This window comes from Salvelinus namaycush, chromosome 9 (assembly GCF_016432855.1).
Source record: "Salvelinus namaycush isolate Seneca chromosome 9, SaNama_1.0, whole genome shotgun sequence".
Classification (NCBI taxonomy): Eukaryota; Metazoa; Chordata; class Actinopteri; order Salmoniformes; family Salmonidae; genus Salvelinus; species Salvelinus namaycush.
The window spans coordinates 49,244,408-49,271,592 of NC_052315.1; the positions used below are offsets into that span (position 1 = coordinate 49,244,408).

A 27,185-nucleotide genomic window follows, 5' to 3' on the forward strand; every position below is an offset into this window, starting at 1 on the left:
CAGCATTCAAAAGTGACCAAAACATCAGCCAGGAAGCATAGGAACTGAGAAGTGGTCTGTGGTCCCCACCTGCAGAACCACTCCTTTATTGGGGGTGTCTTGCTAATTGTCTATAATTTCCACCTTTTGTCTATTCCATTTGCACAACAGCATGTGAAATTTATTGTCAATCAGTGTTGCTTCCTAAGTGGACAGTTTGATTTCACAGAAGTGTGATTGGCTTGGAGTTACATTGTGTTGTTTAAGTGTTCCCTTTATTTTTTTGAGCAGTATATATATATATATATATATATACACACACATTTTTTATTTATTTAACCTTCATTTTACTAGGCTAGTCAGTTAAGAACAAATTCTTATTTACAATGACGGCCTACACCGGTCAAAACTGGACGATGCTGGGCCAATAGTGCGCCGCCCTATGGGAGTCCCAATCATGAACTGTAACTCAGTAAAATCGTTGAAATTGTTGCATGTTGAGTTACATATTTGTACCGTGTATTTGATTTGTCTAGCCAAAATGCTAGACCTGATGCATGTTAAATAAAGAATAAAATTCAACAGTTTACACACAATTAAAAACATTCAATATAGTTTTGGTAAACAACTCCAGCATATATTTGGCCTTGTGTTTTAGGTTATTTTCCTGCTGAAAGGTGAATTTGTATCCCAGTGTCTGTTGGAAAGCAGACTCAACCAGATTTTCCTTTAGGATTTTGCCTCTGCTTAGCTCTATTCCGTTTAATTTTATCCAAAAAAAAGGGAGCTGATGACAAGCATACCCATAACATGATGCAGCCACTATCATGCTTGAAAATATGAAGAGTGGTACTCCGTGTTGTGTTGGATTTTCCCCAAACATAATCCTTTGTGTTCAGGACATTTATTTTTTCAGTTTTACTTTAGTGCCTTATTGCAAACAGGATGCACGCTTTGGAATATTTTATATTTCGTACAGGCTTCCTTCTTTTCACTCTGTCAATTAGGTTAGTATTGTGGAGAAACTACAATGTTGTTAATCCATCCTCTGTTTCTCCTATCAAAGCCATTCAACTCTGTAACTATTTTAAAGTCACCATTGGGCTCATGGTGAAATCCCAGAGCGGTTTCCTTCCTCTCCGGCAACGGAGTTAGGAAGGACGCCTGTATCTTTGTAGTGACTTGGTGTGTATTGATACACCATCCAAAGTGTAATTAATAACTTCACCATGCTCAAAGGGATATTCAATGTATGTGTTTTACCCATGCACCAATAGGTGCCCTTCTTTGTAAGGCATTGGAAAACCTCTCTGATCTCTGTGGTAGAATCTGTGTTTGAAATTCACTATTCGACTGAGGGACCTTACAGATAATTTTTAAGGACATGTTTACTCCTGAACTTATTTAGGCCTGCCATAAGAAAGGGGTTGAATACTTATTGACTAAAGACATTTCAGCTTCTCATTTTTAATTAATTTGTAAACTTTTCAAAAAACATAATTCCACTTTGAAAATGATGGGGTATTGTGTGTAGGCCAGTGAAACAAAATCTCAATTTAAAAACATTTTAAATGCAGGCTGTAACACAAGAAAATGTGGAAAAAGTCAAGTGGTGTGAATACTTTCGGAAAGCACTGTATAAATTCTACAGACCCTAGTGAGTAATCCCAACCCCACTTTTACTTCCGCACCTAGAAAAGTAAATCTAAACAAATATGTATTTCATATACAGTGTACAGTATATACATACAGTACCAGTCAAAAGTTTGGACACACCTACTCAATCCAGGGTTTTTCTTCATTTTAAATTATTTTCTACATTGAATAAAAATAGTGAAGACATCAACGGTATGAAATAACACACATGGAAACATGTAGTAACCAAAAAACACATTATTTGCTCATTGCAAAAGAAGCTTGAAAATCTGGAACATTTGTTGAATATCACTGGGGGAAAAAAATCCAATTCGAACAGTCGGTAGTAGACTACAATCTACAACACCGCTGGGAGGAAGGCAGTTGATTACTAACATCACTGGCCAACAACACAACAGCTCATTCAAGTTGCACAACTTTTAGGACTAGGGGGTTTCCCCACACCCAGATGAAGTCTATTCCTGGACAAAAAAAGCACTTTCAAATGGAGATTCTCAACCGAAAGTGTCCAGGACTGAACAGTAGGCTATTAATCTGGTTCTGGAAACCCAGCCCATCATGGAGAACTCAACAGTTCTAATCCTATAATTAGGAATGATCGATTATGAATGTTCTAGTTCCAGACTGCTAAGAATTACTCAGATGTTCCACACTATCATGACGCCTCAAGTGTTGAGGTAAATTATAGCCTGGATTCTAACAAAAACTGGCATTTTATGTAATTTGCACTACTGTAAGGACAAACATTCTATATCTAAAGGAAACAACCATAAATGGCAACGGGTGGTGTACTCAAGTGGTTTTATTTGGAAGACCCTAAAGAAAGCACAGCAACACTCCGTCAATGTAGCCAAAACAATAATGTTTCCTGTTGCTCTAAAATGAGTAGGCTATGGGGGATTTCTTGTAATAATCGCTAAATCAAATCGGACCTATATGTAGTCTCATCGTATCCTTAAGCAACCTGTTCAATATGGCCGCTTTTTCCTTTAAAGGTCAACTGCCCCTTAGAAGTTACAACCAACTTATCTGGTTTTAAGCAGCCTACGTGGCATCGATGAGTCAGAAACATTCATTCTAGTGTCAAAATAGACTACAAAGTGTAAAGTAGGATCATTTCGGTCATAAAGTCAATCTCATCCAAAACCGAGTTTTTTAAGTGGGTTCTTCACGACTTACTGGCGGGTTGGGTATGAATTACTTACATGCCCACTTTTAACAATGATGACCAACAGGGCACAGATGAGCGGTTCCAGGAAGTGAATTCTCAACGCAATCACCCGTTGTGATAATTATTAGTGATAGCGATATTACTGTGCAACGTAGACATTCTATTTTCTCCCAAGATTGCAAGACAATTAGGATGTTGATGAAGTGCCTATCGGTTTTGAATGTTTCAACCTCTGTGTTGAGATGTTGTGTTTTTACCGTCAATATCAAGTGCAAAGAGCACTAAAAACAAGACTAACCATGAGCCTTGCGGTCTGGGAAAGATCGAACAGCGGACATATAGAGAGAGGAGGCAAGACAAAGCGAAACAGAATATTGTGTTGTAGGACAGCTGAGCTGACTCAAGAGCGGGCATTCAACTCGCAGTTGATACCATTTCCACAGTAACATGACATGACGTGATGAAACGTTGAAACTAAGTTTTGAAACTAAAACTTTGTTCTCTCCATAGCAAAACTACCTTAGCTTACCTCACTGTACTCATTACCGGCCTTGTTTGTCGTGATTGAATGGCAAAGACAAACCCAAGAAACACCAACATCAAACCACACCCCCAAGACAATTGTAGTTTGCCGTCAGTCGTAGCCGCTAGAATTTCTTAATGATCATTGATGAAAAATAAGGCCAAATCAAGAAGTGCAGTCGCCCTTTAACATTATAAATGATCATTTGTGGTGGTCTTTGTCTCATAGGGAGGGTAAAAGCAACATTGTGAGGAAGTTCACTGACCCGTATTGAGTCACAGAGAGAAAACAGCGAGGAGAAAGAAGTCATGGGTCTGTTACTCTGTTACACAATATACACTCCTCCCATCCATTTCTCTTCCTCTATCTATGGGCAGGCAGAGGATACAGTAGTAGATTCAGGGCAGGCATCCACACTGCTGAACTTTCCAATGCACAAAATCTGCCAAGCAGGGTCAGAAGAGAACATTAGTTGTACTGAGCCAGGCTGAGGATACGGAGAAATGCTATCTGTTGGGACAAAAGATTAAAACAACATCCCAGGTTTCTAGTTGTATGTTGGACAGAATTTGAATCGTCTCGAAACAGGGCCACATCTTCACTTGATAAAAACAGCAGGGTTGGTTATGTGTTAAGCAGAGGCGAGTGAAACCCAACATCAAGAGGTCATCATTCACTTTATACAAGCAGAGTGAGTCAAACGTTTGGCTTCAATATGGGAATTCCACACTGATGGTTTGATGTCTTCGGCGTGCCTATAGTTATGAGGTTCACAAACAATTAAAGGTCACAACTGGCAAACTTCAGGTCAGACACAACAAACCATACTAGTGCAGACAAAACAAACGACACATGCAGAAATATTCCACAACTTTCCGCACCACATAAGAATATCCATGTCAGCTGCCAAACGCACATTGGACAATGAAATGTGGAAAAGTAATAGAAAAAGAAATGTCATCTGATCTGGCAAAACCACAACAACTAATCAAAAAGGCAGCCAGATCCACTAAAGCACTGACACGTTTTAACAAACCACAAACTCTCACTACACTCACCATGAGGACGGTCTTGGCGGAGGAGTTTGAGTGGCGCAGGCTGTGATAGGCCAGCAGGCCCAGGAGGCTGTAGAAGGCCAGGGTGGCAAGGTTCCTCAGGTCCAGAGGGCTCTCCACCAGACGAATGGTCCCCATTGTCCAGGCACAGCACAGCTCTGATGGGTTGAGAAGGAGCCAGGCGTTCACTGGCAGCAGGTAGTTGAAAGTCAGCTGCCTGGCCAGAGTGGGGCTGACTGCCGCAGGGTTGTCAAACCTGGAGAGGGAGGAGAAAGAACGAAAGGGAGAGAGAAAATGGGTGAACGAAAATCATAATGACAAAAAAATGGGGAAGGTGAAGGTGAAGGGGAGAGGGGGTGAGTAAGGCTCACCGCCCGCTGGGTTGTCAAACCTGGGGAGGCAGGGAGGGAGGGAGAGAGAGAGAGAAGAGAGAGAGAACCATGGAGAGAGAGAGAGTCAGAAAGAGGGTGAGTGGATATTTGACAAGTTGGGTTAATAAAACTTGGATGGTAAATGGAAGAGAGTGAAAGAGGGGAAGAGAGAAAGAGGGTGAGTGGACAATTAATAAAAAGTTGGGTTATCAAACATGGTGACAGAGGAGGTGATAGAGAAAGACAAATGGCAGGTGAATAGAAATGAGAGTTCCTGCCTGGAAAGGGAGTGGAACAGGCACAAAGAGGGTGAGTGGAGGCATACGCTTGACTAGACCAGGAGGGTGTGGACGAGAGGAGTAACTGAGAATATATGTTTTTTTCTGAGAACCAATTTGTGCCAATTTAGCCCTTATTAGCACTCAAGAAACATCCTTGCACAAATACTGTATGCTACCGTCATCTTTGTGGAGCCTCCACTACCTATCTATCATTTTCCCTTATAACTTTGTGAATGGACTGGCATTCATGACCCACATTCTTCAGGACCATGAGCATTATAGTGTGTCACAAATGGCTCCCAATTCCCAATGTAGTGCACTACTTTTCACCAGGGCCCATAGGGCTTTGGTCAAAAGTAGTGCATTATATAGGGAATTGGGTGCCATTTGTGATGGGGCCTTAGTCTCCATGGCTCTGAGGAGCACCATTCAGACGTAATCTGTAAGGGTTAAACCAATTACTGCTAGCTCCCACACATAAATATAGTGATTATCCAAATATGCACCATTGTTATGTCTGGGAACTGGTTATTTTTCTGATAACACTAATTATGCGATACAATCTAGAGACTGTCAGTGGATTAATTGATGAAGAATTTTAATAGAAACTAATCTTTAGGAATGTTATCTGCATGATGCCATCAAATGCCATCAGGTTGTTTATGTCTGTGATTGGAGATTAATAAAAAATGTAATGTTGGGCCTCCCGGGTGGCGCAGTGGTCTAGGGCACTGCATCGCAGCGCTAGCTGTGCCACCAGAGACTCTGGGTTCGCGCCCAGGCTCTGTCGCAGCCGGCCGCCCGGGACGCACAATTGGCCTAGCGTCGTCCGGGTTAGGGAGGGTTTGGCCGGTAGGGATATCCTTGTCTCATCGCGCACCAGCGACTCCTGTGGCGGGCCGGGCGCAGTGCACGCTAACCAAGGTCGCCAGGTGCACGGTGTTTCCTCCGACACATTGGTGCGGCTGGCTTCCGGGTTGGATGCGCGCTGTGTTAAGAAGCAGTGCGGCTTGGTTGGGTTTCGGAGGACGCATGGCTTTCGACCTTCGTCTCTCCCGAGCCCGTACGGCAGTTGTAGCGATGAGACAAGATAGTAACTACTAACAATTGGATACCACGAAATTGGGGAGAAAAATGGGGTAAAAAAATAAATAAAAAAGTTATATTTCACAATCTATTGGGGAATTATAGAATCTGATCATGGACTTAGTTTCTAGTCCTGGATTTCCAAAATATGTCTGCAACATCAATGCGGGTTCTATTTCCCAATACCTTTAACAACTGCTCCGCTTCTCTCTCCACAGGGCCACAGTGACTGCCCACACATCGAACCTCTCAAGCTGTGAAATACAAGACATATTTCACTGCATAGATGACCAATTACATAGGATAGGACCCCAACCCCATACATGGTTTAATGTACACTGGACGGTAACCTCTTTGTAACATGTTGTAACCTTTACATTATGCAGGACATGTTTCATGTACAGTCGACCACTGACATAGGATAAGGTCCAATCCCCACGCATATTAACATTAAATACTGCAAGGATACAATTTATGTCTCTGCATTTGAAGTTTGAAGATAATTGACATCAGGTTATTGTTAGTGCAATTGCTTGGAGTTTCCAGGTACAGTAGCTAGCTCCTCTCAAATACAGGGAAATACACCTAACTACTCCAAAGCTGGGTGGTTAACACTTCGTACTCAGTATCCTTTTAAAATACACTGGACAGTTGTAACCGCTGGTAACCATTTGGGAAAAGTGAAAACCAGGCCAGGCCTGTTCTATGGTCATGGTGTTCTGGAATGGGGTTCTGGTAACTTTCCCAGATGTGGAGAACAATGTTTTGGCGCCATGACATAGGAATGTTTTCCACCACCACAAAGCACAGCTCAAACCTGTTAGGTCTGATGTAATTACTATACTAAATATGCCGGTGAAATTATGTTCACACTGCAATGCAATTTATTTTGTTTTTAAGACAAAATTGCGCAATCAAATGATGGATAATAGATCTGATATAAATGAGTTTATGCCATGTGTGAATTATGCCATTGTTCGTGTTCCATTTCCACTTGATTTGTGGCTGTTGGTTTCACCACTTTGAAGCCGTGATCCGAAGAGCCTGTATTTCTGCTCCATGCTATCACGGGAACTGCAACAACAGCCCTTCAAACCCCAAAGAAAACATTTTGCTGCCTTGAAAATGCAGGTCCAATATGTATTTGGTTTCTCAATCGATCATGTAAACAAGATCTGCTTCTCACTGTATCTAGGCCTACACTTTTAAGGTCGAACAATGTTCATTGATTGGGTAACAGACAATGTACTGTTCCAAGTGGCAGGGCTACCATGAGCAGAACAGAGAATCTAGATTTCCCGGGTCATGGCTTCAATAGAAAAAATGATTTTATCTTGCCACGGAAACACATCCACGGCTCCACCCACCTGGTAAAGACGGGAAGCTGTGATTGGATGACCTGTACCCTGATGATGACCAGCAGCAAGGTGCTGATGATGAGGATTACGAGCTTGAGGAGTGTCTGCAGGGCGGCATAGGGGAAACCATCTTTACCCCTCAGCACCTGGAGGGTGTCCAGCAGCATGGGTAGTGTGAACTGAGAAAAACGAGGGGGAGGGGGGAGAGACGAGAGAAAGAGAGAGAGAAATAATTAACTGACTGATCTGTAAAATGGGAATCATGATGGGGTGAGGCCAGTTTTGTGTACTTTAGCTTTTTCATTCCAGTCTAGTCAACCTCCGGTTGAGAAACACTAATAAATAACTGTGCATTCGGAAAGTATTCAGACCCCTTGACTTTTTCCACATTTTGATACGTTACAGCCTTATTCTAAAATGGATTAGATAGTTTTTGTTCCTATCAATCTACACACAACACCCCATTACGACAAAGCAAAAACAGGATTTTAGAAATTTTAGCAAAAAGAAAAACTGAAATATCACATTTACATAAGTAATCAGACTTTGTTGAAGCACCTTTGACAGCAATTACAGCCTCAAATCTTCTTGGGTATGGCGCTACAAGCTTGGCACACCTGTATTTAGGAAATTCTCACATTATTCTCTGCAGATCCTCTCAAGCTCTGTCAGATTGGGTGGGGAGCGTCGCTGCACAGCCATTTTCAGGTCTCTCCAGAGTTGTTAGATCGGGTTCTAGTCCGGGCTCTGGCTGGACCACTCAAGGACATTCAGAGACTTGTCCCGAAGCCACTCCTGCATTTTCTTGGCTGTGTGCTTAGGGTCATTGTCCTGTTGGAAGGTGAACCTTCACCCAAGTCTGGAGCAGGTTTTCATCATGGATCTCTCTATACTTTGCTCCGTTCAGCTTTCAGCATGATGCTGCCACCACCATGCTTCACTGTAGGGATGGTGCCAGGTTTCCTCCACACGTGACGCTTGGCATTCAGGACAAATATTTCAATCCTGGATTCATCAGACCAGAGAATCTTGTTTCTCATGATCAGAGTCCTTCAGGTGCCTTTTCCCAAACTCCAAGCAGGCTGTCATATGCCTTTTACTGAGGAGTAGCTTCCGTCTGGCCACTCTACCACAAAGGCCTGATTGGTGGAGTGCTGCAGAGATGGTTGTCCTTCTGGAAGGTTCACCCATCTCTACAGAGGAACTCTGGAGCTCTGTCAGTGACCATCGGGTTCTTGGTCACCTCCCTGACCAAGGCCCTTCTCCCCAAATTGCTCAGTTTGGCCGGGCAGCCAGCTCTAGGAAGAGTCTTGGTGGTTCCAAACTCCTTCTATTTAAGAATGATGGAGGCCACTGTGTTCTAAGGGACCTTCAATGTTTCAGACATTTTTTGGGACCCTTCCCCAGATCTGTGCCTTGACACAACCCTGTCTCGGAGGTATGCACTGTCAACTGTGGGACCTTATATAGACCAAATCATGTCCAATCAATTGAATTTACAATAGGTGGACTCCAATCAAGTTGTCGAAACAGGATGCACCTGAAGTCAATTTTGAGTCTCATAGCAAAGGGTCAGAATAATTATGTAAAGAAGTTATCTGTTTGTTTTTTTTTATACATTAGTAAAAAAAAAAATCGAAAAACCTGTTTTGCTGTATCAATCAATTGTGTGTAGATTGATGAGGAAAAACATTAATTGAATCAATTTCAGAATAAGGCTGTAACGTAACAAAATGTGGTAAAAGTCATGGGTCTGAATACTTTCCGAATGCACTGTATACCCAGATAAATCAAGAATCTTTTATATTTAGGACACTTTATAGGCCTCTGGCTTTGGCTCTCTGATGATTTGTGTCATGTAACTAATTTGTCTATTTTTGATCTAGGGGAAGGACAGCCGACAAAACAGCTGCTCACCATCATTCCATCTCAAGTACCTCTTTTGTGGTAAAAATGGGAGCTAGCCAGTTCAACAACAAAAAAAATAGTCTCATAACTCAAATCTATTACTGGGGTTTTGAGTGAGGGCGTGACCGTGCAGTGTGATGGTTGGATTAACAGCATGTTGCAGTGTGGAGTGAGGTTACCGGTGCTGGCCCGCGGTGTCTTACCCCTTGTGCAACAAACACCTCATGGACACAGCAGATGCCAATGACTGTGATTCCCTGCTCCTTGCATAATGTGGCTGCAGCCACCAAAACCACGGTCACAGCAATGAGCGTCCACACAAGAGAGAAAGTCAAAATAGGAGAAACCTAGAGAATGGGATGTTGCCAGAGGTCATAGTCAGATGCCCAATCATATCCTAATAAAACTTAGGTGCTGGGTTAATGAGTACCCACAAACAGAAAGACCCAGTACACAGTGTGCAGGGCTTTCTGTCATTTTCATGTTGCCAGAACATCCACTCAAGAACAAAACTAAAGAGCCTTGGAAACCATTCTAAAATCGGTCAGTTGGATTTAGTGGAATTTATAGTGAAATTAGCCACATTGTGTTCATCTAAAGGCCCCTGGAATTAATCCCCATCAAATCCCATCAAAATAGTAAGTATTAGATGGTGCTTGTAATGAGGAAGAATGGTTGAGATGATACTCTAGGTCAGGGGTAGACAACCCTGTTCCTGGAGGGCCGCAGTTACAACAGGATTTTGTTCCAACTAGGCACCACACCTGACCAACTGAGCTAATTGATCAGTTCAGTGTGCCTAAATTCAACACACCTGGTCTTCCTGCTCTGTTAAATCAAAAACATGGAGTGGCGCAGGAGCAGGTTTGCCGACCTTTGCTCTAGGTCGAGGCCCTCAGGAGCCGCCCGAAGGGAAGGTTGTTTCACACATTCACCTGGTTACGTAACAGTGACAAGATTCACAGTGGAAAAGGCACTTCGAAGTGAAGGTACTAAATGAAACATATACAGTTGAAGTCGGAAGTTTACATACACCTCAGCCAAATACATACAAACTCAGTTTCACAATTCCTGACATTTAATCCTCCAAAAAAATCCCCGTCTTAGGTCAGTTAGGATCACCACCTTATTTTAAGAATGTGAAATGTCAGAATAATAGTAGAGAATTATTTATTTCAGCTTTTATTTCATTCGTCACATTCCCAGTGGTTCAGAAGTTTACATACACTCAATTAGTATTTGGTAGCATTGCCTTAAAAATTGGTTAACTTGGGTCAAACGTTTCAGGCAGCCTTCCACAAGCTTCCCACAATAAGCTGGGTGAATTTTGGCCCATTCCTCCTGACAGAGCTTTGTTGTCCTTAAGCCATTTTGCCACAACTTTGGAAGTATGCTTGGGGTCATTGTCCATTTGGAAGACCCATTTGCGACCAAGCTTTAACTTCCTGACTGATGTCTTGAGATGTTGCTTCAATATATCCACATAATTTTACCTCCTCATGATGCCATCTATTTTGTGAGGTGCACCAGTCCCTCCTGCAGCAAAGCACCCCCACAACATGATGCTGCCACCCCCGTGCTTCACGGTTGGGATGGTGTTCTTCGGCTTGCAAGCAACCCCATTTTTCCTCCAAACATAACGATGGTCATTAAGGCCAAACAGTTCTATTTGTATTTCATCAGACCAGAGGACATTTCTCCAAAAAGTATGATCTTTGTCCCCATGTGCAGTTATGGCGGTTTTGGAGCAGTGGCTTCTTCCTTGCTGAGCGGCCTTTCAGGTTATGTCGATATAGGACTCGTTTAACTGTGGATATAGATACTTTTGTACCTGTTTCCGGCAGCATCTTCACAAGGTCCTTTGCTGTTGTTCTGGGATTGATTTGCACCTTTCGCACCAAAGTACGTTCATCTCTAGGCGACAGAACGCGTATCCTTCCTGAGCGGTGTGACGTCTGTAAACAATTGTTGGGAAAATTACTTATGTCAAGCACAAAGTAGATTTGCTAACCGACTTGCCAAAACTATAGTTTGTTAACAAGAAATTTGTGGTGGTTGAAAAACGAGTTTTAATGACTCCAACCTAACATGCTGACCAGACCGAACACGTCGCGTGCGTCGCAAAATAAATTTAGAAACCCATGTTATTCAATTATTGCACCCACACTGCTTGCGCGCGCCAACGAGCGTCTGCGACACCAAGGGCTAAAATAGATTTCTATTTCTGACGCAGATCGCGCTGCAAGTCCTGCCTCTCCCATCTCCTCATTGGTTTATAGAAGCAGGTACCCACGTGCCATCTCCTCATTGGTTTATAGAAGCAGGTACCCACGTGCCATCTCCTCATTGGTTATACCCACGTGGGTGATAGAAAGACGAAAACTGTTTTGTCGGTAATACATTGAAAGTTTAGATGCGATCACCATATAATTTAAACGATGAAAAAGCCTGGGAGGAGGAGAGATGACTAGAAACGATTCGGTTGGCCGTTTTATATGTGGATTAATTTGTCGGAGTAGAGGACCTTGTCCATTTCAGGTAAAATAACAACTCAATGTTTATATCCCAGGACAAATTAGCTAGGAACAGCAAGCTAGCTAAATAGGACAAATTAACGTTGGCTAGCAAGTGCAAGCTAACTAGCTAAATTGCCATACATGTTTAATGCTTTTCGACCTGTCCCCAAATTAATGTCATTGGTTCAGAGTTTGTTTTGACATTTTAACCTGCGTGTCGTGATCGCGTTTGGTGTGGGGGGACAAAATACATGTATGCACGATAGCGCACGATGGCGCACACGCGCAGCCGGTTTGGGCAAGGTGTTAGTGTATGTAAACTTCCGACTTCAAATGTATTGCATTATTTTATGGCCGTTTATGCACCTATATGAGACTGTCAATACCCACAAACCCTACCACGTGGCAAAACAGTCCATTACACAATCAACATACTGTTGACACATAGGCTATGTTGTAAAAATATATATTTTTTATTTATCATATTAAATGATCATTGCAATTGCGCACACATTGATGTCGGACATGCACCTACCCAAATGCTCTGTTGCTGATGACTGGGATGAATGCAGGAGCAGATTTCAGGAGCAGGACAAGACACCCTCTTTTGGACTGATAAGGGCATGTACGTGATAGTTATATAGGTCAGATAGGCCTATGATGGTCATAATGCTTCTTGACAGTGTCATAAAGTGTATTTTCGTAGTCCAAGTGACACAGGACGCCCATAACGCTTCATGACAGTGTCATAAAGCATATTTTCTACAAGTTATTTAAAATATAATGATGAAAAAAACATGACTGTAAAGAATTCATTACAACAACAAAAAGGATTTAAGAAACACACTTTCAAACGAAAGGAAACTTCTTGTCAGGGAAAAAAATAATTTGAATAATTGTGGGTTGACACTTATGTAGGTGTCATAACCAGCCATAAAATAACACATATGTCAAATAGGTGTAAATATATGGGTCATGACAGTGTTGTGACCATATTATGACAGGTTATTTCAGCTGTAACGTTTTATGAACAATGCGTGTCAAGTAAAGTGTTACCAAATATTACTAAATTTGCCCAAGTTTGTCATAAGACACGAACAAAATGCATCAGTGATTCATATTTCCTGCTACTTTCTGAGGAAACAACAAGAATGTGCGTCTGTGTGTGTGTGCGCGCGTGGGTCTAACACCATGTGTAGCCGTTAGCAATGTTGCTAATGAAAACATTCTTCTGGTAGAAGGCAAGGCTTTCCCAAATACCTTCTCAGTTAAATGTTAATTACAAAGTAGCCTATGCTTGTTTTTCAAAGTAGCCTAAAGCCTATCGGTTTTAATAAAACACATTATTTGAAGGACAAACATTATTATGGCAATTCATATCGTGCAGTAAAACTGTATGACATTAATCAAGAGAAGACCGGTTGAATCTTAAAAAGTGTTTAATGTTCTATTACTTCCCCTAATAGTCCTGATCATAAAGACCGAGACAATATCCAAAACTATTAACAATACACTGAATTCATACATTTTCAGTAATTAAAATTGTAAAGTCATGTCACAATACCACTACAAATGTTTCTAATCTGGGAGGTAAACTCGATAAAGTATTCAATAATTTTGCTGTGTATTTCAGATGTAATCAAGGCAGTAGAATGTACCAGAAGCCACCAAAACAGAGCTCATTTGGCAAAAGCCCCACCGAACAGCTACTTCTTCTATTTGGCTGGCTACTCTATGTACTTGTGGAAAACACTGGTAATTACTTACGTTTTCGTTCCTTGCATGCAAATTCACTTGACAGATTGACTGTTTGACATAATAAATGCAAATAATTGCAGAAGTGTATGTTCTGTTTGAAGCAATGAGAGCTTGATGGAAGGTAAAGCCTAAGAACTAGTTTGTCTGGTATAAGAATAACAACATACACATAACTGCCAACATAAAGTGTCTTAATAGGGCATTGGGCCACTACAAGCCAGAACAGCTTCAATGCACCTTGGCATAGATTCTACAAGTGTCTGGAACTCTATTGGAGGGATGCAACACCATTCTTCCACAATAAATTCCATCACTTGGTGTTTTGTTGATGGTGGTGGAAAATGCAGTCTCAGGCACCACTTCAGAATCTCCCATAAGTGTTCAAATGGGTTGAGATCTGGTGACTGAGACAGCCATGACATATGGTTTACATTGTTTTCATGCTCATCAAACCATTCAGTGACCACTCATGCCCCGTGGATGGGGGCATTGTCATCCTACGGGGGCATAGCCATGGTAGCCAAAATAATGGGCTGCCCAGCATTTTTATACATGACCCTAAGCACGATGGGATGTTAATTGCTTAATTAACGTTGGAACCACATCGGTGTGGAAGCACTTGCTTTCAAAATACTTTGTATCCCTCCTTTACTTAAGAGTTTCCATTATTTTGGCAGTTACTGGTACAATATTGAATTGTATATTTGGTTAAAGGCTGTATAAACTAACAACTATATTAACCTCTCTAAAACTGGCCCTACTGAGGCTAAATCACCATGGTGAGATATAGGTGAACATACCGGAATCAGCCGATATTAGCTAAAAATGCCAACATCGGTATCGGCCCGATGTCTAGTTTAACGCCGATGTGCAAAACCAATGTCAAAGCTGACGTGCATACCTATATAACAACACAGATAGATGAGAACATCTTTGTATATAACGTAGGTAGATGACGTAATGACACCACGTAAAATGTTGCGCTACACGTGCAACACAGCATTCCTAACTGCCCACAATGTCTGCTGTCTGGACCGAGCAGTCAACAAATCGAGCAGTCATTTGAAAGAGTAAGGACATTTCGGCGAGACAACTCAAAGGCGAAATCCATTAACGCCAAGATAATGGAATTCATTGCCCTTGACAATCAACCATTCTCTGTTGTGGGTGATGTTGGCTTTCGCCGACTGGTCGAGCACCAGCACACTTTTATATTTATTTTTAAAACTATTTTTCATAACCCCTACCGGAGTTACACAGTCATAGCGTCACTGTTATTAGCTTAACGACTGACATTTGGACCAGCGATATCTCCCCATGAGCATGCTGAGTCTGACAGCACGGTGGGCCATCGAGGATTTCGTACTGAGGAAATCGTAGTTAGTGCATGCTCGTCATACCGCTGCTGCCAATTCAATGGCATTTGAGAACATATTTGAAACTTGGAAACATGAACACACTAGCTAGCTCCATTTGAACAAATTACTTGAGAAATAAGCTCATCAACTGCGCCTGCAGCAGACGTGATATCCCCCCTGTCATGGCACTGAAACGCCTGCTCAACAAAACTGGCAGGGATGTAAACAAATGTGCACAAAATTTGAGATAAGCTTCAAGCATATGGAACATTTTGTGCGTATGGAACATTTCTGGGATCTTTTTTTTCAGCTCATGAAACATGGGACAAACACTTTACATGTTGCGTTTACATTTTTGTTCAGTGTAGTATTCTTATTCTAATTCCTAATTCTAACACCACTGATTCTGTCACAACAGTGGAGTAAGCATGCCCATTCTGACTTCGTCAATGCTAATTGAAGGTCAAGGTTGAAGGTTTAGTTCATATCGGCTACCGAGAGCGTTATAATACAGTCATCCAGAACAGCTGGTGTTCTCATGCATGCTTCAGTGTTGCAAGCCTCGAAGCGAGCATAAAAAGGCATTTAGGTAGTCTGGTAGGCTAGCGTCACTAGGCAGCTCGCGTCTGGGTTTCCATTTGTAATCTGTAATAGTTTTCAGGCCCTGCCACATCCGACAAGCGTCAGAGCCGGTGTAGTAGGATTCAATCTTAATCCTGTATTGACGCTTTGCTTGTTTGATGGTTCATCTGAGGGCAAAGCGGGATGTCTTGTAAGCATCTGGATTAGTCTCCCGCTCCTTGAAAGCGGCAGCTCTAGCCTTTAGCTCGATGCGGATGTTGTCTGTAATCCATGGCTTCTTTTTGGGATATGTACGTACAGTCACTGTGGGGATGACGTCGTTCATGCACTTACTGATGAAGCCGATGACTGAGGTGGTGTACTCCTCAAAGCCATTGGATGAATCCCGGAACATATTCCAGTCTGTGCTAGCAAAACAGTTCTGTAGTATAGCATCCGTCATCTGACCACTTCCGTATTGAGCGAGTCACTGGTACTTCCTGATTTAGTTTTTGCTTGTAAGCAGGAATCAGGAAAATATAATTATGGTCAGATTTGCTAAAAGGTAGGGTGGGGGCAGCTTTGTATGCATCTCTGTGTGTGGAGTAAAGGTGGTCTAGGAATTTTTTTTCTCTGGTTGCACATGTGACATGCTGGTAAAAATTTGGTAAAACTGTAACTAGTAAGATAAGATAGTGACAATGAGTTGTTACATGTTCATTTCCTTGAAATCAGAAGGGGGAAAACCAGTCAGTCACTTCCCCATTCATCCCTCTCTCGTGATAACCATCACCGCTCAGAAATCAAACCCCTGAGTCATTATCTACCTTCTGACTTTCCTTCAAATCAGGCATCTACTGTCATTTTCCTCAGCACAATGCCATTATCTACTTCTCAACATGACCGCCCGCAGCCTTTAACAAGCTTCTCTTTCCAGTGAATTGATTGAGCTGACCGGACACTCAGAATGCTCAAACCCGTGTGTGCACACAACAAACAGGGGGACAATATTGGTGGAGGGCTAGAGTAGACTCACCGATGGAGTGGTCGGCTCCTTTAGATCTGATGTAGGCCAGGAACACTGCCAGGAGGAAGATGGAGGACAGGAGCTCCCCTCTTCCTACAACACCAGTCACCTGCCAGAGGAACCAAAAATATATATTTTTTAAAGTCAACATTTCTTGCACAAATATGTTCTTCTTTCATAAATGAATCGAAGAGTTCCACTTTCCCCATGACAGCCATTACCTGTCATAGGCACAATGTTGAAAGTAAACGGTCAAAGTTAACGTTTCTGGCACAAAGATGTTCCCTCGTCAATCAATCATCCTTTAAAACACTTCCTGCTCAGTCTCTCTGGAGTTCACACTTCTCAACATGTCTCCCAGGCATGCTTGAAATTGGCTGAAACCTGATTCTCCATGACAAAGGCTAACCTAAACCTACAATATGCACCCAACTGAAAACAACAAGACCATAAATGAAAAGTATGCCCGCCACCTAGCCTAGAACTAAATCATGGAGGCAGACAGAGGTAACTCACACTGGCTCCTGCCGGCCAGGGGCCACTTATAGAAATATATGAAGGATGATTGCCACCTTATGGAAGTACATGGAACTGCACATGTCCTGTTTTCACAAACGCAGCTGTGGCTGGTAAATCCTGAACCAAGAGGAGAGCAAATCTGTGTCATGTTCAGTAGGGAGAAAATGTTTTGAAACACAGTGAGGTATTAACTGAACTTGACCAGTAAGAATAAGAACCTTACTGAACATGACCCAGGTGAGGTTGACACACCTAACCTCTACTGCATAGATGTCCTAAGAACAACACATAGACTGATACACAATTGCTAAACACTAGACTGTGACAGTCTTGCCTGACGACTCAAACTTAATTATTCCGATGCGCTATCGTTCACTACATACAGTACTTCAGTCTGAGACTGCAAATGCTGAAGGGTTTCGTGGTGACGTCAAAATGAGGGTGTTGTACAAAACAAAGTCATCAGCAATTGGATCATCTCTAACCAATCTGAGAATCAAAGCCAATGACGAATTTTCAAAATGTCGCTTTACCCGTGTGTTTTGGCTCTGGCCCAACCCATCGATTTCTGGGACCAGTCAGACGGTCTAGAACGTATTTACAATCTAGAAATCGTAGGGCATGTACTCAGATCCAGATTCATTGTGGAGAATAAACTAACGTCTGTGGGTGTGGTGTAGCATTTGGCCAAAGCAAGGAGTTTGTGTAGCCAGGCAAGTGACAGTCAGCCTCTTATAACAACATACAGTGGAGAGAAGAAGTATTTGATACACTGCCGATTTTGCAGGTTTTCCTACTTACAAAGCATGTAGAGGTCTATAATTTTATCATAGGTACACTTCAACTGTGAGAGACGGAATCTAAAACAAAAATCCAGAAAATCATATTGTATGATTTTTAAGTAATTACTTTGCATTTTATTGCATGACATAAGTATTTGATACATCAGAAAAGCAGAACCTAATATTTGGTACAGAAACCTTTGTTTGCAATTACAGAGATCATACATTTCCTGTAGTTCTTGACCAGGTTTGCACACACTGCAGCAGGGATTTTGGCCCACTCCTCCATACAGACCTTCTCCAGATCCTTCAGGTTTCGGGGCTGTCGCTGGGCAATACGGACTTTCAGCTCCCTCCAAAGATGTTCTATTGGGTTCAGGTCTGGAGACTGGCTAGGCCACTCCAGGACCTTGAGATGCTTCTTACGGAGCCACTCCTTAGTTGCCCTGGCTGTGTGTTTCGGGTCGTTGTCATGCTGGAAGACCCAGCCACGACCCATCTTCAATGCTCTTACTGAGGGAAGGAGGTTGTTGGCCAAGATCTCGCGATACATGGCCCCATCCATCCTCCCCTCAATACGGTGCAGTCGTCCTGTCCCCTTTGCAGAAAAGCATCCCCAAAGAATGATGTTTCCACCTCCATGCTTCACGGTTGGGATGGTGTTCTTGGGGTTGTACTCATCCTTCTTCTTCCTCCAAACACGGCAGGTGGAGTTTAGACCAAAAAGCTCTATTTTTGTCTCATCAGACCACATGACCTTCTCCTGGATCATCCAGATGGTCATTGGCAAACTTCAGACGGGCCTGGACATGCGCTGGCTTGAGCAGGGGGACCTTGCGTGCGCTGCAGGATTTGAATCCATGACGGCGTAGTGTGTTACTAATGGTTTTCTTTGAGACTGTGGTCCCAGCTCTCTTCAGGTCATTGACCAGGTCCTGCCGTGTAGTTCTGGGCTGATCCCTCACCTTCCTCATGATCATTGATGCCCCACGAGGTGAGATCTTGCATGGAGCCCCAGACCGAGGGTGATTGACCGTCATCTTGAACTTGTGCAGGTCTACAATTTTATCCCTGATGTCCTTACACAGCTCTCTGGTCTTGGCCATTGTGGAGAGGTTGGAGTCTGTTTGATTGAGTATGTGGACAGGTGTCTTTTATACAGGTAACGAGTTCAAACAGGTGCAGTTAATACAGGTAATGAGTGGAGAACAGGAGGGCTTGTCTGTGAGAGCCGGAATTCTTACTGGTTGGTAGGTGATCAAATACTTAGGTCATGCAATAAAATGCAAATGAATTACTTAGAAATCATACAAATGTGATTTTCTGGATTTTTGTTTTAGATTCCGTCTCTCACAGTTGAAGTGTACCTATGATAAAAATTACAGACCTCTACATGCTTTGTAAGTAGGAAAACCTGCAAAATCGGCAGTGTATCAAATACTTGTTCTCCCCACTGTATGTTGACAAGACATCACTGTTATGCAGCATTTTCATCTCTCAACCACTTGCAACTATTGAATCCAACGAAACTATTCAAAGCATGCATCTTTCAGTTCCATCTTTAGGATTATCAATGTCACACAAACAAAGTTCTAGTTGAATATGTTCACTATGAATATGTTCAGATACCAGACACAGATGCACACAAACTCTGAACTACACATTCAGAAAGAAAGCCATTCTAAGATGCTAATAAAGACAGAGGCATGCACAACGGTCTCTTTGTCCATGTTTATCAGGAAGGGGAGCTTCATTGCTCAGTGTATCAAATGAAAAACAAATGATCTGTTGAGAGAGATTCCAGACCAAGATAACGTGCAGGCCATTGGCCGGGCCAAGGGCTACTTAGTGAATTGTGAAATCGGTCCTTTCAAGCGATTGAGAGGCTGCACTCAGCTGAAGGAGAAAACGACATGAGGAAGATGAGAGGGAGTGAGGGAGCACTAGAGCTGTGTAACGTTACAACTCCCTTTCCCAGAGTGGCAGAATGTTGTCTTTGTTTCACTATTCTGTTTTTGTTTTCAATTCTTCCATTCCGTTTTTCTAAGGCCTGTCTGGTTGCCGGTGCAACTCGGTTGAATGTGGTGAAATACAAGTACAAATTGGGGGTAAGGGGGTTAGCAAAGGCAAGATGAGAGAAGTTGTTGTTGAGATAGATAGTAATGACTGAGATTAGTTCAATTTAGTTAATTTCCAAACAATTCAGGCATTGAAAGGGACATTAACCAACTCAATGTCCAACTTGTATTGAATTCCATTCTTTCCATGTCACCAATGCATGCAGGTCTGTATAACTATTATAGCAGCAATGTTGAACGTTCAAGCTGCTGCACAGACACTATGGGATTGCTAGTCTAGAGCGCCCGGTTTAATCTAACGGCTTAACTATTTATCTGTACATGGAATTATATTATTAATTTTTGTACTCATGTTTTCCTAATCTTTACAGGAAAATGCCACGGGCACTATCTGATGTGTGGAGACATTTCACTGCAGCTAATGTAGAAGGAAAAGCTGTGTACATTTGCAAATACTGTGCCAAATCATATGTGAAGAATGCAACAAAGATGCAGAATCATCTGGCCAAGTGCATAAAGTTCCCTCAGCGCTCACAACAAGCAACCTCTGACAAACGTCCCTCTACTTCTATTCGAGGTGAAAATGATGAATCAGACACCTTATCGATAGCAACAGCTCATGGTCCTCCTGGAATCAGAAGTTTTTTTGACTCAATGGAGGAACGTTGTCACTTCTGATGCTCACAGGTAATGTGTATTGGAAGAGATTTCAGAATGTTATTCACCCAGCATACACCCCTCCAACCAGACATGCTTTATCTACTCATTTATTGGAATCAGAGTTCAACAGAGTTCAAGTGAAGGTCAAGCAAATCATAGAGAAAGCAGACTGTATTGCAGTCATCTCTGATGGGTGGTTGAATGTTCGTTGTCAAGGAATAATTAACTACATCATCTCCACCCCTCAACCAGTATTCTACAAGAGCACAGACACAAGGGACAACAGACACACCGGTCTCTACATTGCAGATGAGCTGAAGGCAGTCATCAATGACCTTGGACCACAGAAGGTATTAGCATTGGTGACAGACAATACTGTGAACATGAAGGCTGCTTGGTCTAAAGTGGAGGAGTCCTACCCTCACATCACACCCATTGGCTGTGCTGCTCATGCATTGCATCTGCTCCTCAAGGACATCATGGCACTGAAAACAATGGATGCACTCTACAAGAGAGCCAAGGAAATGGTTAGGTATGTGAAGGATCATCAAGTTATAGCAGCAATCTATCTCTACCAAGCAAAGTGAGAAGAATAAGAGCACCACATTGAAGCTGCCCAGCAACACCCGTTGGGGTGGTGTTGTCATCATGTTTGACAGACTCCTGGAGGGGAAGGAGTCTCTCCAAGAAATGGCCATATCACAGTCTGCCGATATAGACAGTCCCTTCAAGAGGATCCTCCTGGATGATGTATTTTGGGAAAGAGTGGTAAGCAGCCTGAAACCTGTAGCAGTAGCCATTGCACGGATTGAGGGAGACAATGCCATCCTGTCTGATGTTCAGATTCTGCTTACAGATGTAAGAGAAGAAATACGTACTGCCCTGCCCACTTCACTGTTGCTCCAAGCAGAGGAAACTGCAGTTCTGAAATACATCAAAGAGCGTGAAGACTTCTGCCTGAAGCCCATACACCCATATACATGTTGGACCCCAAGTATGCTGGCAAGAGCATCCTGTCTGGTGCAGAGATCAATAAGGCCTATGGTGTCATTATTACCATGTCTCGCCACCTTGGCCTGGATGAGGGCAAGGTTCTTGGCAGTCTGGCGAAGTACACTTCCAAGCAAGGGCTTTGGGATAGAGATGCAATATGGCAGTCGTGCCAACATATCTCATCAGCCACCTGGTGGAAGGGACTTGGTTAATCTGAGGCTCTTTCCCCTGTTGCCTCCATCACCCTCCAAATCCCACCAACATCAGCTGCCTCAGAGCGCAACTGGTCCTTGTTTAGGAACACACACACCAAAGCACGCAACAGGCTGACCAATACAAGGGTTGAAAAATGTGTGGCCATCCGGGCAAATGTTTGGCTTTTAGAGCCTGACAACAAGCCATCCTCAACAAGGTTGGAAAGTGACAGTGAATATGAGGCCTCAGAGTCTGATGTTCAAGAGATGGACATTGAGGAGGTCCAGGGAGAAGACATGGAAGCCTGAGAGGAAGACAACCAAAGCTTTAGTTTCTAGACAATCATTTTACAGATGTATGTTAAACACATTTTTGAGAGATGCAATGGATCATTGGGGATCATTCAATTTTCCCTTTCTTTTGTTGTTCAGTGAAATCATCCCATGTGAAGAGTCAACTCATTTAATTAAAGTTCAATTCATAATTAAATAGTTTTTTATATATTGGAAGGATTTAATAATTTGCAATTACGTCTACTTATGATAAGGTAAATATATACAATGCAAAAAAACATATACATTTAAATAGTATTAATATTAATTTGCATATATTTCCATTAATTCACAGATTTGCCAGTTCTTGCTGTAGGATGTTACCTCACTCTTCCACCATTTCTGGAGGGAATGGCCCTAGCCCTCACCCTCAATCCAACAGGTCCCAGACGTGCTCAACGGGATTGAGATCTGGACTCTTCGCTGGCCATGGCAGAACACTGACATTTCTGTCTTGTAGGAAATCACGCACAGAACGAGCAGTATGGCAGGTGGCATTGTCATGCTGGAGGGTCATGTCAGGATGAGCCTGCAGGAAGGGTACCACATGAGGGAGGAGGATGTCTTCCCTGTAACGCACAGCGTTGAGATTGCCTGCAATGACAACAAGCTCAGAACGATCCCGCTCCAGAGTACAGTCCTCGGTGTAACGCTCATTCCTTCGACGATAAACGCAAATCCGACCATCACCCCTGGTGAGACAAAACCACAACTGGCCAGTGATGAGCACTTTTTGCTAGTCCTGTCTGGTCCAGCGACGGTGGGTTTGTGCCCATAGGCGACGTTGTTGCCGGTGATGTCTGGTGAGGACCTGCCTTACAACAGGCCTACAAGCCCTCAGTCCAGCCTCTCTCAGCCTATTGCGGACAGTCTGAGCACTGATGGAGGGATTATGCGTTCCTGGTGTAACTCTGGCAGTTGTTGTTGCCATCCTGTACCTGTCCAGCAGGTGTGATGTTCGGATGTACAGATCCTGTGCAGGTGTTGTTACACGTGGTCTGCCACTGCGAGGACAATCAGCTGTCCATCCTGTCTCCCTGTACCGCTGTCTTAGGCGTCTCACAGTACAGATATTGCAATTGATTGCCCTGGCCACATCTGCAGTCCTCATGCCTCCTTGCAGCATGCCTAAGGCACGTTCACGCAGATGAGCAGGGACCCTGGGCATCTTTCCTTTGGTGTTTATCAGAGTCAGTAGAAAGGCCTCTTTAGTGTCCTAAGTTTTCACAACTGTGACCTTAATTGCCTACCGTCTGTAAGCTGTTAGTGTCTTAACGACTGTTCCACAGGTGCATGTTCATTCATTGTTTATGGTTCATTGAACAAGCATGGGAAACAGTGTTTAAACCCTTTACAATGAATAACTGAAGTTATTTGGAGTTTTACGAATTATCTTTGAAAGATAGTGTCCTGAAAAGAGACGTTTCTTTTTTTGCTGAATTTATTAAAATATTGTACATTGCGCTAATGTGGACAGTTTGTGTAACTACATTATAAGCTTCCATTTTAACCACATAAATTGAATGGAATTAGCTTACACATTCTTTTTACCTCAGATTGGTGATATATAGTCATCAAGATGATACTGAATAGATTGCTTTAAAACAGATTCATATATTTGGTTTGGTACAATTGCTTTTATCATACGCGCCTATCCGTCGAAGGACTCATTTTCATACTCAAATGGCACAGATCATTTGGAGCGCTCTCTGTATAAAAGTCGCTGGCCACAAACAAATACATGGATTTGACAGTCAAGCTATTCCTCAAATGAAAGCCAACCCCTGTCGCTATGGTCGGCTAGTCGCCGGGTGGCAGGGTAGCCTAGTGGTTAGAGCGTTGGGTTAGTAACCGAAAGGTTGCAAGTTCGAATCCCCGAGCTGACAAGTTACAAATCTGTCGTTCTGCCCCTGAACAAGGCAGTTAACCCACTGCCTACACGGCCCTGATGACTAGGCCGTCATTGAAAATAAGAATTTGTTCTTAACTGACTTGCCTTGTTAAATAAACGTAAAATAAAAATGGTGCAGCAGTGCACTGAATCTCAGTGCTAGAGGAGTCACTACAGACACCATGGTTCGAATCCAGGCTGTATCACAACCGGCCGTGATTGGGAGTCCCATAGGGCGGCGCACAATTGGCCCAGCATCGTCCGGGTTTGGCCGGTGTAGGCAGTCATTGTAAATAAGAATTTGTTCTTAAGTGACTTGCCTAGTTAAATAAATAATAATATATTTTTTTTAACATTAGGCGGGGGGGGGGGGGGGGGGTGTGCCTTGTAAGAACAAAGCATATTTAAGCTATTCCTGTGCTTGTAGCCAATCAGAATCCACAGATTTAAACAGAAGCAGCTAAGTTCATGTCAGAAAGCTGCCTTAGACCACTGTGCCACTCGGGAGCATGGATGGGGTAAGGATTTAGGGATAGTTAATTCAGCTTGTTAGTTCCTAGATCTGTGCCTACACTATGAGCAGACTTAGAGCCTCCATGTGGATGGAGTGCACAGCCGCTGCCACAGCGAACAGCAGTGTTTTATCTGATCCTAGATCTGTGTTTGCCTACAATACGAGCAGACTTACGGCCTCTGTGTGGATGGGGTGCACAGCAAAAAGCAGGGCCGCCGCCGCCACTAGGCTGGAGGTCTTATCCAGGAAGAGACGACAGATGCGCAGGAAGAGCACACACACCACTGCATGTAGCTCCACGTTGAGCAGGTGGTAGGATTCAGAACTCAGCTCACTGAAGAGGTAGTTCAGCCGGAACGTGAGCACGGTCAGGGGCTGGTAGGACTTATGGCTCCTCTCCTGTGGTAAGAAACAGAAATATGGAAGGGAGAATAGTGCTGTTGTGAATATAGGTGATTTTGTTGGAACTAAAAATCAACCTCCTCTGACTATCATTATGCCAAGAATCAAAGTTCACCAATATACACCACAGCCATTGATTAATTGAACATATACTGAACAAAAATATAAACGCAACATGCAACAATTTTATTGATTTTACTGAGTTACAATCAGCATGCCAATTGTACTCTCCCTCAAAATTTGAGACATCTTTGGCATTGTGTTATGTGACAAAACGGCACATTATAGTGGCCTTTTGTCCCTAGTACAAGGTGCACCTGTGTAATGTTCCTGCTGTTTAATCAGCTTCTTGATATGCCACACCTTTCAGGTGGATGGATTATCTTGGCAAAGGATAAATTCTAACTAACAGGGATGTAAACACATTTGTGCACAATATTTTAAAGAAATAAGCTTTTTTTGTGCATATGAAACATTTCTGGGATCTTTTTCAGCTCATGAAACATGGGACCAACACTTTACATGTTTTTCAGTGTAAAATACCTTTGAACTATTCACAGCTGAGATTCAAATAATCCCTTTTCACTTGATCATCTGCATGTTTTGAAAGGGGAGCATAAACAAAGTAAGACGTGGTGCATGACATGTCATGTGTAATCTTGTGCACCAAACACTTCCCTCCCCAAGCTCGAGGATATTTCATGATAGATTCATCACCTCAGACATGGGTGTGCCCCAGAAGTCATTGAAGAACAGGTTGCAGAGTGGGGTGGCAGGCCACAGGTCCTTGTTGTCCAGAATGGCTGAGACATCGTCGAACACAAAGCCACAGGATAGGCTGTTCCAGTAGCATCCCAACACCAGTCCAGTCAAAAGAAAGAAATTAGACTAGAGAGGTTATCTTTATTCATTATCATATCATGGTTCACACAATACAATGTGCCCAGCCCAGATTTGCTAGGATGCCACTGACACAGCTTGGTGCTGCCAGGTCAGGTGACAAGACTGGCATCATAACAATGTATGCCTTCAGCTACACTGAGTAGGTCTATGATCAATACCCATACAATGCAGAAATATTATATTAGCAAAAAAACTATGACAATTGCATTGAGGATGTCGTATTAAAACTTGAGAGGCAACAATGTAGTTAGCTAGCTAGGCAACTATATCAACCGAGAACAAGATCCTGTAGTTGCAGTCACGCTAGCTGGTAACTTTAAAAACATTGTCATCCAGCTAGGCAGCATTGGGGTTACGTCAGGATTTTTGCAATTAGGCTTTTTACTTTATCTACTTCCACAGAGTCAGATGAACTTGTGGATACCTTTTGTAAATCTCTGCGTGCAGTAATAAGGAAGTTAACTAGCGTTAGCGCAATGACTGGAAGTCTATGGGTATCTGCTAGCTAACAAATACCCACACTCTTACTTCTAGACATTGTGTTAGCGACACTGCCTATAACGTCCTTACTTGACACAGATGCATACAAATGGTATCCAAGAGTTCACCCAACTCTGGGGAAGTAGATAAAATCCCGAAGTATGCCTTTTACAAACACACGAACGTTAACTTAGCTAACTAACGTTAACTGTTGTTGAAGATAACCTAATCGCCTCTTGCATTTCCACTTGATTGTTCACGATTCATGGTCTAGTTTATCCACTGCTGATGAAAATAGTTTACAGTAACATGTCCTAACATATAACATTGTTACAAGAAACATTTAGAAACAAACGTTAACGTATTCGGCGATTGACATTCCAATTTGAACGCTAGCAAGCCAATAAAACCCCAAACTTCCGGGGCAAAGTTTAAGCTAAAAAGGGGCACTGATTTCAGAAACAGCGGTGGCTGTAACGTGTTGTCCCATATGTACTGACACTATCAAAAAGAGGAGAACACACTTTGCTTGGTATAAATCATGAACAGTTTTGTGTTGAAAATCTCTCTAAGCTATCTAGCTGGCTAAATGACTGGCTGGCCTTTTGCGACGGTGAAACGACTTTATCAGCCATAGTAGCATGTTGCGCAAATCAATTTACGATTGTTGTCAGTGGTAACTTAGCAACTAGAGCAGCTGTTAGAACAATGAGAACACATTTGACCAATCTGTGGTATGCTTAGCTAAAATACCAAGTAAGCTCGCCAAATACGTTGTGGCAGGTATATGAAAAAAGGTAAGATTCACACGAAGATTGATTTAAATGA

The 27,185-nt window shown here is 42.7% G+C and overlaps 1 protein-coding gene across 1 annotated transcript in view; it reads right to left on the reverse strand.

The window, feature by feature from the left end:
- Window positions 1-26,756, reverse strand: part of LOC120053304 (protein O-mannosyl-transferase TMTC3-like) — a 64,992-nt gene extending 38,236 nt beyond the window's left edge. Inside the window, exons 1-6 of the mRNA XM_039000436.1 lie at window positions 25,692-26,756; window positions 24,747-24,971; window positions 16,621-16,717; window positions 9,592-9,710; window positions 7,490-7,659; window positions 4,388-4,640 (exon numbers count right to left, since the gene is read on the reverse strand). Of these exons, the coding sequence (XP_038856364.1) occupies window positions 4,388-4,640; window positions 7,490-7,659; window positions 9,592-9,710; window positions 16,621-16,717; window positions 24,747-24,971; window positions 25,692-25,700 (873 nt within the window). The 5' untranslated portion in view covers window positions 25,701-26,756. The remainder of the gene's footprint in view (window positions 1-4,387; window positions 4,641-7,489; window positions 7,660-9,591; window positions 9,711-16,620; window positions 16,718-24,746; window positions 24,972-25,691) is intronic.
- Window positions 26,757-27,185: the final 429 nt, after the last annotated feature.